The 16,098-nt window shown below is 35.9% G+C and overlaps 1 protein-coding gene across 13 annotated transcripts in view; it reads left to right on the forward strand.

The window, feature by feature from the left end:
- Positions 1–15,880, forward strand: part of svila (supervillin a) — a 63,753-nt gene extending 47,873 nt beyond the window's left edge. For 10 of the 13 annotated variants that reach the window (XM_073827738.1, XM_073827741.1, XM_073827740.1 and 7 more), the window contains 21 exons: positions 53–139; positions 625–802; positions 938–1,110; positions 1,861–2,016; positions 2,729–2,865; positions 5,010–5,157; positions 5,288–5,433; positions 6,777–6,952; positions 7,314–7,461; positions 8,504–8,697; positions 8,779–8,861; positions 9,625–9,773; positions 10,001–10,106; positions 10,245–10,452; positions 10,536–10,669; positions 11,232–11,387; positions 11,631–11,774; positions 12,152–12,273; positions 12,365–12,520; positions 12,839–12,859; positions 14,997–15,880. In XM_073827738.1, coding sequence (XP_073683839.1) covers positions 53–139; positions 625–802; positions 938–1,110; positions 1,861–2,016; positions 2,729–2,865; positions 5,010–5,157; positions 5,288–5,433; positions 6,777–6,952; positions 7,314–7,461; positions 8,504–8,697; positions 8,779–8,861; positions 9,625–9,773; positions 10,001–10,106; positions 10,245–10,452; positions 10,536–10,669; positions 11,232–11,387; positions 11,631–11,774; positions 12,152–12,273; positions 12,365–12,520; positions 12,839–12,859; positions 14,997–15,083 — 2,909 coding nt within the window. In that variant the 3' untranslated portion in view covers positions 15,084–15,880. Of the gene's footprint in view, positions 1–52; positions 140–624; positions 803–937; positions 1,111–1,860; positions 2,017–2,728; positions 2,866–5,009; positions 5,158–5,287; positions 5,434–6,776; positions 6,953–7,313; positions 7,462–8,503; positions 8,698–8,778; positions 8,862–9,624; positions 9,774–10,000; positions 10,107–10,244; positions 10,453–10,535; positions 10,670–11,231; positions 11,388–11,630; positions 11,775–12,151; positions 12,274–12,364; positions 12,521–12,797; positions 12,860–14,996 lie in introns of all 13 variants that reach the window. The other 3 variants (XM_073827739.1, XM_073827749.1, XR_012341365.1) reach the window with 2 other exon arrangements.
- Positions 15,881–16,098: the final 218 nt, after the last annotated feature.

Below are 16,098 nucleotides of genomic sequence, written 5' to 3' on the forward strand. Positions count from 1 at the left end.
TTGTCATATATGCATACATAAGGTTATATCACTGCTGTATTTTCTTAAGTAGAGATTGAAGTAAGACAGGACATGAAGCTGGAGTCAGATAAGAAGCTGGAAAAGTTGGAGTCATTCCTTGGTCGGCTTAATAGTAAAGGTGAGTGTGATTAAAAAATATATAATGAAAATATATCTATATCAACTTAAAGGGATAGTTCACCCAAAAATGACAATTCTGTCATTAATTACTTACCGTCGTGTTCCTAACCTGTAAAAGCGTTGTCCATCTTCGGAGCACAAATTAAGATATTTTTGATGAAATCTGAGAGCTTTCTGACCATTTACTTATCATAGCTTCACAACATTATGGTTGAACCACTATTGTCACATGGACTATTTTATTTATGTCTCTACTACATTTCTGGGCCATTAAACATTTCAGTTGCATTGCTGTCTATGTAGGCTCAAGGAGCTCTGTGATTTCATCAAAAAATATCTTAATTTGATTGATTGAATGAAGGTCTTAAGGGTTTGAAATGGCATGGGTGAGTAATTAATGACAGAATGTTCCTTTTTGCGTTAATTATCTTTAATATTTTATTCAGTTGATACTTGATGTATGTTTTCTTGTTCATTTCTTAGTTGCAGGACTTCAGGAGTCCACGATTGCAGTCACAGAGAAGTCTGTTAAAGAGGTCATGACTGTAGATGATGAGATCTTCGATAAGTTTTATCGACACACAGAGGATATGGCCAAGATCACTAGCAGGGTGGAAATCAATGATGATTTTGATGACATTTTTGGAGTGCAGCTGCCTAGGTAAAGAAATATTGTGTAGCAATTTGTGCTGTGTGCAGTCAGCCATATTTTGTGTTTTAGAATGTTCATTTGTTTATATACAGCTTGACAAATAAACGAGGCTAAAATTTATTTATTTATTTATTTATTTTTTAGGTTGACCTCAGACATGGTGCAGCACAAGCGTTCAGTGCGGCCCACCAGAAATGTTCAGTCATCAAAAAACCCCTTGAAAATGCTAGCAGTTCGGGAGGACATCAGACACGAGTACACAGAACAGAGACTGAATATCGGCCTTCTGGAGAGCAAGAGGATGAAACAGGAAAAGAGTGAGTGATTGAATTAGTCTAGTCTTAGTTTATGAACCTGTTTTCTTTAAATATGCACATTTTAGTCACACGTTTATAATTATAGTTCTGTGTTGGAACTGTATTTCAGTCAGTTTCAGTTTAACTAGACACCTTTTTTTGTAGAAAAAATTCTACACAAGGATTCAAGTGACTCACTGAATCATTTTTGCGTCTCTGGCCTTAAAGGGGACATCAGATGCCCATTTTCCACAAGTTGATATGATTCTTTATGGACTTTATGAAATGTCTGCAGTGGTCATGTGAAACCTCTTTTTACCTTGTCAAAAACAGCTGTTCATGTGTCTTTACACGATAATGAGCTACTGCTCATTCCACCCCTTTCTTCTAATTTTTTTATGTGTATTCGGTGGTGCAAAATTTTACATCCAACTACAAAACACCTGCTTTGCTTACGAGAGATTGTTGTCGCTACAGCTACTCGAGTGCGGACAAAAGGGCGGACAACGTACAACTGACTGAGTGCGAGAATATGCTAATACGGAGTAGTCCATCAGAGACCATGGGCGGGGCTTGAGCAATATGACGTCATACTGCTAAGAAAATCGAAACGGCTTGATAATTTACTTGTTTAGGTTTTTTGGGGATTAAAAAAAAGATGGAATGGATTTTTTTTATCCACTGCTAAGACACATTTATATGCAACCAGTTAATTTTGCATTTGATCCTCTTTAAACAAACCACCCAAACTGTCTCTCTCTTCTTTCATAGTGAATAAGAACAGCGGTTTCTCTGAGGTTGCTCTTGCTGGATTGGCCAGTAAGGAGAACTTCAGCAGTGTGAGTCTGCGAAGTGTGAATGCATCCGAGCAGAGTTCCAACAACAGTGCCATGCCCTATAAAAAACTCATGCTCATTCAGGTCAAAGGTGAGTGACAGTGACAACAGCTGTTTGTGATACACGATATTTCAGCTCAATGATAGGGAAGAGGGCTCTGTTTACAGATGGCTCAGCTGGTCAACAATATTTATCGTCCAACATTCTGACCTTGTTTGGGCAAAGCTGTATTCACAACTATGTTTCAAATGAAGATTGATAGTCTCTGATTAGCAGCTAGCCATATAGAGTATGCTGTATCTATGTGTTTTTGTAGAGAGAATACTTATTTGGCAGTGAGACAGCCATAAAAGATGATGTTTACTTAAAAGTGGGAGGGAGAACCCATCTTGCATGAGACCTGCTGCTTTTGTTATGGGGACTGCTGTTGTAAGGGCTGTGGATACCAATTCCTCATAAGGCGTCCCTCTCAATCTAACCCTACATGCATATTACCAAAACAACATTCTACCCTCGATAAAAACAGAGAAAGAGGCCAGATAGGCGTAATGAAGAGAACAACACATGAGCAGTCCAACAACAACTTTTGCAGGAACTGTTTTCAGTGCACTTTTTATTTAAGTACAACGTAGCGTTATTGTCATGCATTATATCATAACATAGTTGTCTTCTGAGTTTAAAAAGCAGTCAAGATAAAGCTATACAGTCAATTCAAATCACTTGTGGTTTTGATCCTGACTTCAGGGGTTCTGCATGTGACTCACATTGATACTGTCCTAATTTCTCTGTGCATTTTAATCAGGTCGACGGCATGTTCAGACCAGACTGGTTGAGCCCAGAGCTTCCTCCCTGAACAGTGGTGACTGCTTCCTTTTGATCACACCCCGTCATTGCTTCATCTGGATCGGAGAATTTGCGAATGTCATTGAGAAGGCCAAAGTGAGTGTGTTCTGCTACATGTACCAACAAACGCACATCACGCGTTCGCTTTAGCATCATTTAGTAACCAGCTGTTAGCAGGGGTTTTATTGTTAATTAAAATTATTAAAAATTGAAGCTTAAAATCTAAATATTAGATTTTCATTTAATTATCAAGGCAAAATGTAAATACTAAAATAATAATAAAATGACGAAAGCACGTATCAAAATTTAAACTTAACATAAACTAAAAAAAAAAATTTAAATTAGATGAAAAGACAGTGTTATTGTATATTAGTAATACTAAACTAACACTGGCTATTAGTGAAAGATGTTTGTTTTAGCCATCCAATATAAAAAGTTTTGTTCTTTTTGGTCTCAGGATTTTGATTAGAGCTGCAAACGATTAGTCGCGATTAATCGATTTAAAATAAAAGTTTGTTTGCATGTGTGTGTTCTGTGTATATTTATTATGCATATAAATACACACATCAAGGCTGTGTTTATTTGATCCAAAATACAGAAATTTTTTTATTTAATTGTGAAATATTATTACGATATAAAACAACGTTCTTCTATTTTAATATACATTTCAAATCTAATATATTTATGTGATCAAAGCTGAATTTTTCAGCATTATTGCTCCTGTGTTTAGTGTCACATGATCCTTCAGAAATCATTCTAATATGCTGATTTATTATCAGTGCTGGAAATAGTTGTGTTGCTTAATATCTTTTTGGAACATGTGTTTTTTTCAGGAATCTTTCATGAATAAAAAGATAAAAAGAACAGCATTTATTTCAAACAACATACACTACTGTTCAAAAGTTTTCATTATTTCTTTTTTGGAAAGAAATTATTACTTTTATTCAGCAAGGATGTGTTAAATTGATAAAACGATTCATCTTTTTAACTTTTTATTCATCAAAGAATCCTGAAAAAAGTATCACAGGTTTCAGAAAAATATATCATATCAAATATATCATTCTAACAATAAATCGGCATATTAGAAAAATCTGAAGGATCATGTAACACTGAAGACCGGAGTAATGGCTGATGAAAATTCAGCTTTGCATCACAGACAAATATTTTAATGTATATTAAAATAGAAACCATTATTTTATATTGTAATAACATTTTGCAGTGTCACTGTTTTTTTTTCCGGTATTTTTGATCAAATAAAATCAGTCTTGATGAGTGTAAGAGACTTATTTAAAAAACATTACAAGTCTTACTGTTACCAAACTTTTGAAAGGCAGTGTTAAGGAAAATATGTTGGATTTATAAGATTTATTTGCATAAAAATATATATAATACATACAAATATTTTTTAATATATATACATGTGTGTGTATTTATATATACACATAATGAATAATAAATATACACAGTACACGCACCTATAGTATGCATATGCATATATCGATTAATCGCAACTAATTGTTTTGCAGCTCTTTTTGTTACATTTAAATCTGTCATATCCTGTAGTCAGCCTTGGTGTTTTCTGTACTATTCATATGTTGGTGAGCCCCCCACGTGCAGGAAGTAAACAGAATTAACCACAAAGGAAATGTCTTGTTGTAGAGGAAGCAGGAGGTGAATTGTAAAAGCTTGTGTGTCTATCTCTCACACACAACTTTCTATTATTGTTCAATCTGGACTGTAGGTCATTGAACTCAGAGTTTGACCTACATCTCACCAATGATAAAATGCTCATTGTCTTAAAAAGATGGAAAAGTTTTTTTTTTTTTTTCAGTTGAATAATGAAGTGAGCATACAACATACATACAGCCAATTTCTCACACATGACAGCTTATTTGCTTTAGTTTAGAAAATAGTAATAAAATATGACAAGAACACAAGTGTTAGACTGTGTCAGAACAAATTCATCTTGATAATCACAAATTAATTACAGTTAAGCCAAAATTTATTCAGACAAAATTTCTCACATTATAACAGTTTATTAGATGTAGTTTAGAAAATGGTAATAAAATATGACTAAAACTCGAGGGTTAAACTGTGTGAAACCAAATTCATGGTTTGACTGTATGTGTATTTCTGTACATGAGGGGAAGTGAGGGGAACAGAGATCTATGTTATATTATATTACATTGTCTATTTGTGGTGCAAATAAAAATTAAGAGTTTGTATCTTCAATCATGCAGGCCGCAGAGTTAGCTGCGTTCATTCAGACCAAGCATGATCTGGGATGCAGATCTTCGTATGTGGAGACCATCGAGGAAGGTGCCAACACTCACACTCATGCTGCCAAAGAGTTTTGGAAGCTTCTTGGTGGCCAAGCCAGTTATCAGGGTAAGCTAATCTGTAATTTCTTCTGCTAAAGGAAAAGTGTTTGAACATCTGTGTTTTTGTACAGCATAATATGCTGATGTCTGAGAAGTTTAATGGCCTTTTAACAGTCCCTGCCTTTACGCACCTACAGGCGCTGGCACTCCGGAAGCAGATGAGTTTTATGAGAGTGCGGTTGTAGAAACCAACTGCATCTACAAGCTCTTGGAGGACAAACTTGTTCCTGATGATGACTACTGGGGTCGAGTGCCTCGCTGCTCCATGCTGAACCCTAAAGAAGTACTTGAAAATACTACTTTTTTATTTATTTAGTTATAAAGTAACAATTGAGATATTTTTAAGATATTTTCTAACAAAAAGCGAGTTTATATCACAATTCTGACTTTTTTCCACACAGTTCTGACTTTTTTTCTGCAATATATCTCATAATTCTAACTTAACTCGCAATTGCATTTTCTCACAAAAGCGAGTTTGTATCTTGCAGTTCTGACTTTTTTTCTTCCAAAATGGGAGACATAAGCTCGCAGTTGCAAGCAATCAAGTGAGAATTGCGAGATAAGAACTCACAATTCTGACTTTTTTCTCGCAAATGCAAGTTTGTATCTCGCAATATATCTCACAATTCAGAACAATGTCAGAATTGCGAGAAATTTTCTTGCAAAAGTGACTTTGTATCTTGCAATTCTAATTATTTTTTTTCGCAATTCTAACTTTTTTCGAACAATTCATTGGGAAAAAGTTTGTATCTCGCAATTCTGACTTTTTCACACAGTTCTGACTTTTTTTCTGCAATATATCTCACCAAATGAATTGAATGGCAAGATACAAACTGGCTTTTGCGAGAAAATGTCTCGCAATTCTGATGTTATGCAATTTCGAGTTAAGTCAGAATTGAGACATTTTCTCGCAAAAGCCATTCTATCTTGCCATTCAATTAATTTTTCTCAGAATTAGAAGACAAACTTGCAATTGCGAGAAATAAAGTAAGAATTGCAGGATAAGAACTCACGATTCTGACTTTTTTCTTGCAAATGCAAGTTTGTATCTTATAATTCGTGACTTTTTTTCACACGTTTCTGACTTCTTTTTTTTTCCAGAATTCTGGGGTATAAATTTGCAATTGTGAGAAATGACTGATATGTTCTCAGAATTGTGAGTTTATATCTCATAATTCTGACTTAACTCGCAATTGCATTTTATAACATCAGAATTGCAAGAAAGAAACTCACAATTCTGAGAAAAAAGTCACAATTGCAAGATGTAAACTAGCAATTATGAGAAAATTTAGAATTGTGAGAAATTCTGACTTTATTTCTCAGAATTGCACATTAGTCTCTCAATTCTCACTGTAACTCGCAATTGCAAGTTTATATCATGCAATTTTGTGAAAAAAGTCAGATTTTAGATTTCATCTTGCATTTCTAACTTTATAACTCACAATTGTGAGTTTGGCACACAATTCTGACTCAATCTCTCAGAATTGCGAGTTTATATCTTAAAATGAAAAAAAAATAAAGAATTGTGAGATGTATACAAAAATCTCTGCTAAACACTATATAATGTTAACTAAAGTAAGGCAAATTCAAGTTAAAACTAACTTTTTATTCTTGTTTGCCATCTAGGTGCTGGTGTTTGATTTTGGCAGCGAGGTCTACGTATGGCATGGTAAGGAGGTGACGCTGGCACAGAGAAAAGTTGCTTTTCAGCTGGCAAAGCACTTGTGGAATGGCACCTTTGACTACACCAACTGTGATATTAATCCTCTGGACCCTGGAGAATGCAACGCACTTATACCCAGGTACAATTCAGAGCGGAGTATGTTTGGCTCTGCTGATGTGTACTCTTCCATCATAGATCAAGTTTTGGCACTTGTGACCTTTTAAAGCTCATTCACAGAGGCCTTTCAGGTCAGAAGTATGCTACTGTTGCTTAACTTACTACAGCTGTCAAAACAGTAGCTTAGTATTTCAGTGTTCATAAACAGACTTGGGTTGCCAGCAGAATTTCTGAGACCTGGTGCGTCACTCCTAAAATAAATGAGTGCTGTGTTTGCATCTCAGTTTTGTTTTGTTCTGTTCTTATGAAGTTATATACAGATTTGTATATAATGTGTATGAAATTAAAACAATTGTTGTCTTTTCTGAATCTGTTATTCATAGGAAAGGCCAGGGACGACCAGACTGGGCTGTGTTTGGCAGGTTAACTCAGCACAATGAGACTATTCTTTTTAAAGAGAAGTTTTTGGACTGGTGTGACGCCAAGAAATCCACTAAGAAGAATGGCGACTCGCATGTTGTTGAAAACCAGGTAGACTTGCACAAAATAAGCTCCTAAATTAGAATTAGATACTTTGGAATATGTGACCCTGGACCACAAAACTAGTCTTAAGTTGCACAGGTTTATTTGTAGCAATAGCCAAAAATACATTGTATGAGTCAAAATTATATATTTTTCTTTTATGCCAAAAATCATTAGGCCAAAAATCATTAGGATATTAAAGGTTGTATCAGCGATTTCTAGCCTAAAACATAAAGTGTCAATTTCAGCTGACCTTTCTTCACGATCCGCTCGCTGCCTGCCCCATAAATTGTCTGTGAAAAAACCGCGTCTCTCTGGTCAGCCTAGGGTCCGAGATATGCCAAAAAAACAATCGGCACTACCAACCTTTCCACAGATAAACAAACAGTGTTCCAACCAATCAGCGTCAGGGGTTTGGTGTTGTGGACTTTCGCTCCGCCTCCCTCACATCCCAGCACCAGTAGGAAAGTCCACAACACCAAACCCCTGACGCTGATTGGTTGGAACACTGTTTGTTTATGTGTGGAAAGGTTGGTAGTGCCGATTGTTTTTTTGGCATATCTCGGACCCTATGCTGACCACAGAGACGCGGTTTTTTCACAGACAATTTATGGAGCAGGCAGCGAGTGGATCGTGATGAAAGGTCAGCTGAATTTGACACTTTATGTTTCAGGCTAGAAATCGCTGATACAACCTTTAAGTAAAGATATGAAGATATTTTGTACATTTCCTACCATAAATATATCAAAACTTAATTTTTGATTTGTAATATGCATTGCTTAGAACTTAATTTGGACAAATATAAGAGCAATTGTCTCAATATTTAGATTTTTTTTTTTTTTCCCCCCTTAGATTCCAGATTTTCAAATAGTTGCCTCAGCCAAATATTGTCCTATCCTAACAAACCATACATCAGTGGAAAGTTTATTAATTTGTGATGTATAAATCTCAATTTAAAAAAATTGACCCTTATGACTGGTTTTGTAATCCAGGGTCACATATATTTCAAAATGTTGCAAAACTTGAAATATCTGTTGGTTAATTTTTTTAGGAGCATCGAAGTGGGGAATGTCGACCGTACAATGCATCACTGATGTTGACGACTGTACGGACGCCAGTCAAGACCGTTCTGGATGGGTTCGATGTTGGACGAGGTTATGGATTGGTTGAAGGTGACGAGGGGCGTAATTTTGAGATCAGCACATTGTCTGTTGATGTCTGGCACATTCTGGAGTTTGACTACAGGTAGGATGGATCATTTATTTGTTAAGACTAATAAATTAATAAGGTTTTATATACAAACACTGTCTCTCCTGTTTGTTCTAGTCGTCTACCCAAACAAAGCATTGGTCAGTTTCATGAAGGGGACACATACGTGGTCAAATGGAAGTACATGATCAGCACAGCAGGTGAGTTGTATGTTGAAGGTGTGCATAGTAATGTTGTTTTTGTCAACTAATATATGAAACGGATGCACAGCTAGCTAGAATTAATTAGCAATCGATCGAGAGAGATGACAGTTGCGTGTGTGAATTACCTATGACTGCGCTTCGCTCTCTAAACAATAAAGCTGTGAGTTTAGTTGCTTCAAAAACAGCAATTCCTGAGGAATCTAATGTAAAAGTATTTAAGCTGTTTTATAAAATAAAACTGCCAGGGCAGGGTTGACAAGTTTCTGTGTTCCTAAATGTTTCTGTATGTGCAGCGCTCTCTTTCTTTCTGTGTGTGCAAGTGATGTTTTTGCGTGTTAATGAAAGCAGCGCATTAATATAGAACCATGATTAAACTGACTTGGAACTACCTCTGCATTGAACTGTTTAATGCATACCTGCCAGCCATCAGAATTGAGGTTACAGACAGAATATGTTATTAATGTATAAAAAAAACAAAATCAGTAATTGAACTAAAATATAAATTTAAGTTGGAAAAACTTAAACAGGTGCACTGGTGATGAACTAAAATAAGTTTAAGCACTAAATTAGCTAAAACTGAAAAAACAAATTAATTAAAATAATAATTAAATGCACTAGACACTTTATTTGCACCTTTTCACCTTTTTATTTAAATTAAACCACCTGTGCTGCTCACTTATTTTAACTTTGTGAAACCTTAAGATACAGTGCTTCACATGATGTTTGACCATGATCCAAAACTCTCTGCTTTTGTGTACAGTTGGCAAGAGACTGCATTCAGAGCGGATCATCGGTCCCGGGAAGGAGAAATGTTGTTATTTTTTCTGGCAGGGTCGCAACTCCACTGTGAGTGAGAAGGGAACCTCAGCACTGATGACTGTAGAGCTGGATGAGGAGAGAGGTGCTCAGGTACTCACTATGGTTCATCTTATACTTTAAAACTTTTATTATTAAAGTAGTAGTTCACTTTCAGAACAAAAATTCAAAGATAATGTACTCACCACCTTGTTTGGCTCTGCTGATGTGTACTCTTCCATCATAGATCAGTCTTCAGTGTCACATGGTCCTTCAAGAAGTATTCTAATATGAACTTTATTTGAAAAGTCTTTTGTAAAAACATGATGCTTGTTTTGCAGGTCCAAGTACAACAGGGAAAGGAGCCTCCTTGTTTCTTACAGTGCTTCAATGGAGGAATGATTGTTCATGCTGGAAAGAGAGAAGAGGAGGAAGAGAATGCACAAAGTAATCTTTATTGCTGACTTTACCACAGACTGTTATTTTATGTTATTTTATGTAATTTTTCCTTAGATATAATAGATAAATCAAAATATATACATCATGAAAATCTCATTTTAAACTCGATTTCCCCTATTTTTGCAGATGACTGGCGCTTATACTGTATCCGAGGAGAGAAACCCATAGAGGGCCATCTGCTAGAGGTTGTGTGCCACTGCAGCAGCTTACGGTCTCGCACTTCGTTGATCCTCCTGAACATCCCAAAAGCCAGCATGTACTTGTGGCACGGCTGCAAATCACAAATGCACACACGTGATGTGGGACGTACCGCTGCCAACAAAATCAAAGAGCAGTAAGTCAACTCGCATGCAAACAAACCAACAGCACTTCACGTCAAAAAGATTGCAGTCATCTGACAGACTTTCTGATCTTCAGGTGTCCTCTAGAGGCAGGGCTTCACAGCAGCAGTAAAGTGTCCATCCAGGAGTGTGATGAAGGAGCTGAACCACAGGGTTTCTGGGAGGCCTTGGGAAGGCGAGATCGAAAGGCGTATGACTGCATGCTGCAGGGTGAGCAGAAAAGTGTGCGTCTGTGTTTGCATACTGACATGGAGGTGATTTACAGAGTTTCTGCAGGTCTGTAAAAAGTCTTAAATTCAATTTGATCAATTTATGGTAATAAGTCTTAACAGCTACTGAAAGAGTTTACACATGGCAGAGACAAAAAACCCTAGATGCCATCCTGGCAGGATGTAAACATGCCAAGGCTTGCCGTGATGCCGCAGCCACTTAAAGAGATTCTTGGCATGGATTTTACTCGATATCCAGGGCATTTAGACTCCTTGTGAGGAAAGATCGATGGTATGGCATTTAGTTTAAGCTTATGCTTATATCCATCGCCACTTGTAAGCTCTTTCAGTAGCTATGGTCCACTAGAAGCCTCAAAGGCATCAGGGCTGAAGTGGAGAAAACAAAGACGCAGGTCTTTAAGAAGTTTTATTCGTCCACAGGCATCTTCCCATTCTTTTCTTCTCTACTTATCGTTAGGAAAAGTACTGAAGACTTGCATCGCTTCTCTTGTTGCCTTTCGTCTGAAAATTACAACCAAAATGTATTTTGTTGTTTCTCTCAGATCCAGGAAAGTTCAACTTCACTCCCCAGCTGTTTCAGTTAAGCAGCGCTTCAGGAGAGTTTGTGGCAGTGGAGTTTGTGTATCCATCCCGAGAACCAAATTTGGTCAACTCGATGCCTTTCCTACAGGAGGATTTGTATACAGCTACTCAGCCAGGTGCTTGACACATTCTTGTTCGCTAAACACTGCTAAGAGTGCTGTCTGATGTAACATGTTAACTTGTACTTTTAACCTGTTAGGAATTCTGGATGGGTGTCGGTTACAATTTAATTAGGCTTTTCTACACTTATTGCATGCATAATGTATTAAGGAAATTTGATGATTCACACTCATTGAAAAATCATGAGATATGTCTGTGGCAGTATCATGATGTCCCTACTTGTGTTTGATTGTCTTTAGCCCTGTTTTTGGTGGATAATCACCATGAAGTGTACCTGTGGCAGGGCTGGTGGCCTCAGGATAGTGAGAGCACGGGCTCAGCTCGCATTCGATGGGACTCTGACAGGAAGTGTGCCATGGAAACTGTGCTCCAATATAGCAAAGGTGACTTAAAAAGACATGCCAGTGGTTAAAGGAGTAGTTTACTTTCAGATCAAAAATTTACAGATAATGTACTCACCCCCTTGTCATTAAAGATGTTCATGTTTTTCTTCAGTTGTAAGAAAGTTGTTTGAGGAAAAATTTCAGGATTTCTCTCCATATAATGGACTTCTATGGTGCCCCCGAGTTTGAACTTCCAAAATGCAGCTTCAAATGGCAAATTTTTAAACAGATTTTTGGGTTATTCATTTGGAGGTGCTCCTGAAATTGACTTTTGCTCCTCAATTTTTTTTTTTTTTGTAATTTAATATGACAATAATAAATATATAAAACAATAAAATAATAATACAATAACATTGATTTTGCTTTTGTTTTTCTAGAAAAAAATGAAAAGAAAACTCCAAAATCATACCTGATTCATGCAGGACTTGAGCCTCTTACCTTTACTAACATGTTTCCCAGTTGGGAACACAGAGAGGACATCGCTGAGATTACTGAGAAGGTGAGAAAGAATGTTTAATGCACAAACCAAGTTCGTTTTTTGTGCTCTAAGAATATGGTTTAAAGATTTTGTTGTTTTCTATGATTTTTAGGAGGCTGAAGTATGTAATCAGATCATTCTTGTCGAAGACGTCTTGATGAGACTCTGCAAGACCACTTACCCACTGGCTGATCTTCAAGCCCGTCCACTACCAGAAGGTGTTGACCCTCTGCATCTTGAGATCTACCTTTCAGATGAGGACTTTGAGGTGAGAAAAGCCTAACTTTATAAATACGGATGATTTAAAGTAATGTATGATTTTGAGACACTGAACAGGGATATTACTGAAGTGTATCTGTTCTGTAACATCTGCCTGCCTGTGTGTGCTCATATGTTCTTGTCTTAGTACTATCTACTTTTATTTTGCCTTTTTTCCCTTCATCTATTTCATGTTTCTCCTTCTGCTCTCACTGTCATCTTAAAGCAGCCTCTCTTAAACTGTCTTTCCCTGCATCTTTCTGCTTTTCCCCTTTTTGCTGGTGTAGTCTTGCATCTGATGAGGTTAATTTTTCCCTTCACATGCCAGGGTGTAGGGGCTTCTGGGAAGGTGAGTTTTGTTTCCTGAGGAACACTGGTGTTTTCCCACTAATGCCGCATCCTCACTGTGTGAACTGCATCACCATGTGCTTGTGTATCACATGCCTTGACACAAACCGCCTAGTATCTAGTAGCGTGTGGGTCACCGTTCACCCCTGATATCTCACTGATACTTTAGGTCTCACATGTGCGGTTGATTTTTTTCTTGGATATACACTGTGGTTCAAAAGTTTGGGGTTATTAAAATTAGATTTTTTTTTTTTCTCCCAGAAAAAAAATGCAATTATAAAAGCCTGTTTCCACCACTGAATAAAAAAAAATTATGATAAAAAAAAAACCTTATTGTGACTTTATAAACAGAATTGTGAGTTATAAAGACAGAATTGCAAGATAAAGACTATATCTCGTTTATATCTCACAATTCTGACTTTTTTTTCTCAGAATTGTGAGCTATAAACTCGGAATTGCAAGTTACAAAGTCAGAATTGCGAGTTATAAGTCAGATTTGTGTGACAAACTTAAAATTGTGAGTTAAAATATAGAGAGAAAAACTCGCAATCAGACTTTTTTTTCTCACAAATGTGAGTTCATATCTCACAATCCTGGCTTTTTTGTTAGAATTGTGAGAGATAAACTGGCAATTGCAAGTTATAAAGTCAGAATTGCATGATATAAACTCACAAATCAGACTTTATTTTTTAGAATTGTTACACCAACTTAAAATTCTGAGTTAAAAAATATAGATATAAAGATAAAAACATGCAATTGTGAGTTTATATCTCACAGTTCAGACTTTTTCTTTCAAATTTTCTTTTCAACTTTTAAAAAGTTTATAGCTCAATTCTGACTTTTTTCTAAGAATTGTGATATAAACTCAAAATTGCGAGTTATAAAGTCAGAATTGCATGATATAAACTAACAATTCTGACTTTTTCTCAGAATTGTTACACAAACTTAAAATTGTAATTTAAAAAAATATAGATGAAGATAAAAACATGCAATTGTGAGTTTATATCGCACAATTCTGACTTTAAACACAATTCAGACCGTTTCTTTCAAATGCAAGTTTATAGCTCAATTCTGACTTTTTTCTAAGAATTGTGTGATATAAACTCAAAATTGCGAGTTATAAAGTCAGAATTGCAACTTGCAATTCTGACTTTATAACTCACAATTTTGAGTTTTTTTCTAGCAAATGCAGTTTATATCTTGCAGTTCTGACTTTTTTCTCAAAATTGTGAGCTATAAACTTGGAATTGCAAGTTACAAAGTCAGAATTGCGAGTAATGAAGTCAGATTTGCGAGATAAACTCACAATTCAGACTTTTTTCCTCAGAATTGTGAGATATTAACCGCCAATGGTGAGTTATAAAGTATAATTGCGAGATTAAAAACGCTCAATTCAGACTTTCAATTCTGACTTTTTTTCTCAATAATAAACTGGCAATTGTGAGTTATGAAGTCAGAATTGCATGATATAAACTCTCAATTCTGACTTTTTTTTTCTCAGAATTGCGATATAACAAATCGTACTATCTCCAAACTTTTGAATTGTAGTCTTATTTAAATTAGGCATGCGCTAATAGTAAAATTTATTATCCAGTAATTGTTTTCTTGTTATGGCCAATAACTACTTTTTTTTTTCTAAATAAATAAAAAATAATTTGTAATTTTTTTTTAAAATGCTTTGTGAATTTGGGCATCACAACATGTACAGTATTTAAAAAATGTATACTGATCGAAATGCTGCTGATACTAATAAAAAATTCATATTCATTATGATAAGATTCAACAGTGTTTTTAAATGACTGTTTTTATTAACTTTGAGTGTTAGATGTTGGCAAAGGTAGTTAAATGTACAAATGGGAGAAATTAACACGAATAATTTCATATTCAACACTGATTGCGACGTATAATAAAAAGCAATCTAATATCAGCTAATAACAGATATAGTACAGATCATTTAAATGCTTTGTACTCTAATATTTTTAACATTTTTGCATTGGTGAATGGCAGTGACCAGTATCCTACAGCTCATGTGTTTGTGAGTGTGATCATTCATCCATTTTGTGCAGCACCTCAGAGTCTTCCAATGTGTTTTTAAACCCTTATACTTACAATTCTATATGTGTGTATGTCTTTAACAGAAAGCATTGGAAATGTCAAGAAGTGAGTATGAGGCACTGCCAGGATGGAAGCAAGTGAATGTGAAGAAAGCCAAAGGACTGTTTTAAAGGAACTCTGACTGCACTGGAACTGCTAATAGCAATTGAATCTGAAGTAAAAAAACCTTCTCATTCCTTTTGACTCAGACAGGACAAATGCAAGTAAAGATCTACCTGTGTCAAACCACACAGGGAAGTGAAAAAAGAGCTGGAGGAAGAAGAAAAGACACAGATGGGCAGGGGTTTACCAGCCTCTTGTAGCACATTTCTCTCCCATTTTCTCCTTTTTTGTTTTTTTTATCAGTGAATTAACAAGATTTGTTTTCTTGTTGAATGTTTCGAGTGCTTCCCGGCATCTTTTCCTCCCATTGTTCTGCATTGCTGTGTCCACGTGAAGCCAGTCACCGTCCAACTTGCACAAGGCAGCCCTCCTGCATTGCCCAGCTTTATATAAAGACCTAATAAATGAAAAATGCCTTTTAGTTATTATCTGATTGTAAGAAGGCTCAAAAGAGCACTTTATGTAAGTACATTCATACCTGCTCTCATACATGGCCTCAAAATGTGTTTAAACCTTCCAGATAGATGCTTGAACTTGAGAACCCTATCTGTGTGTAAGTGTGTGTGTGTGCATGGGAGAGTGTTTGTGAATCCATACTGTGTGTGTGTGTGTGTGTGTGTGTCTTCAAACAAGATTGAATGAAACTGTGGAATAAGAGAAAGACTCTTTCTATTCTGCATTGTATAGTGCCTTGCCTTCATGTACAGTTTATATAAAGACAGATGCTAGTCTGCATTTTGAAGACATATTTGTGATATATAATAAATAATGGTGCAAATAAACACTGAATAATGTAGATAATGAACATTTTGTCTGGTGCTTTGTTCGCAAATCAGTTTTGATCATACATTTTGAAATCAAACTCATAAAATCATGATTATACTGAGGTTTTAGCATGTTTCATGTATGTTTTTGAATTTGCCATGTGTTGTTTGACATGCTGTGTCCCAATTTGCAAACTATACATCCTAAATAGTATTCAAAATTAGAATTGGTGTGTCCCAAATTGTATTATGATAAATG

The sequence above is a fragment of the Garra rufa genome, chromosome 22 (assembly GCF_049309525.1).
Source record: "Garra rufa chromosome 22, GarRuf1.0, whole genome shotgun sequence".
Lineage (NCBI taxonomy): Eukaryota > Metazoa > Chordata > Actinopteri > Cypriniformes > Cyprinidae > Garra > Garra rufa.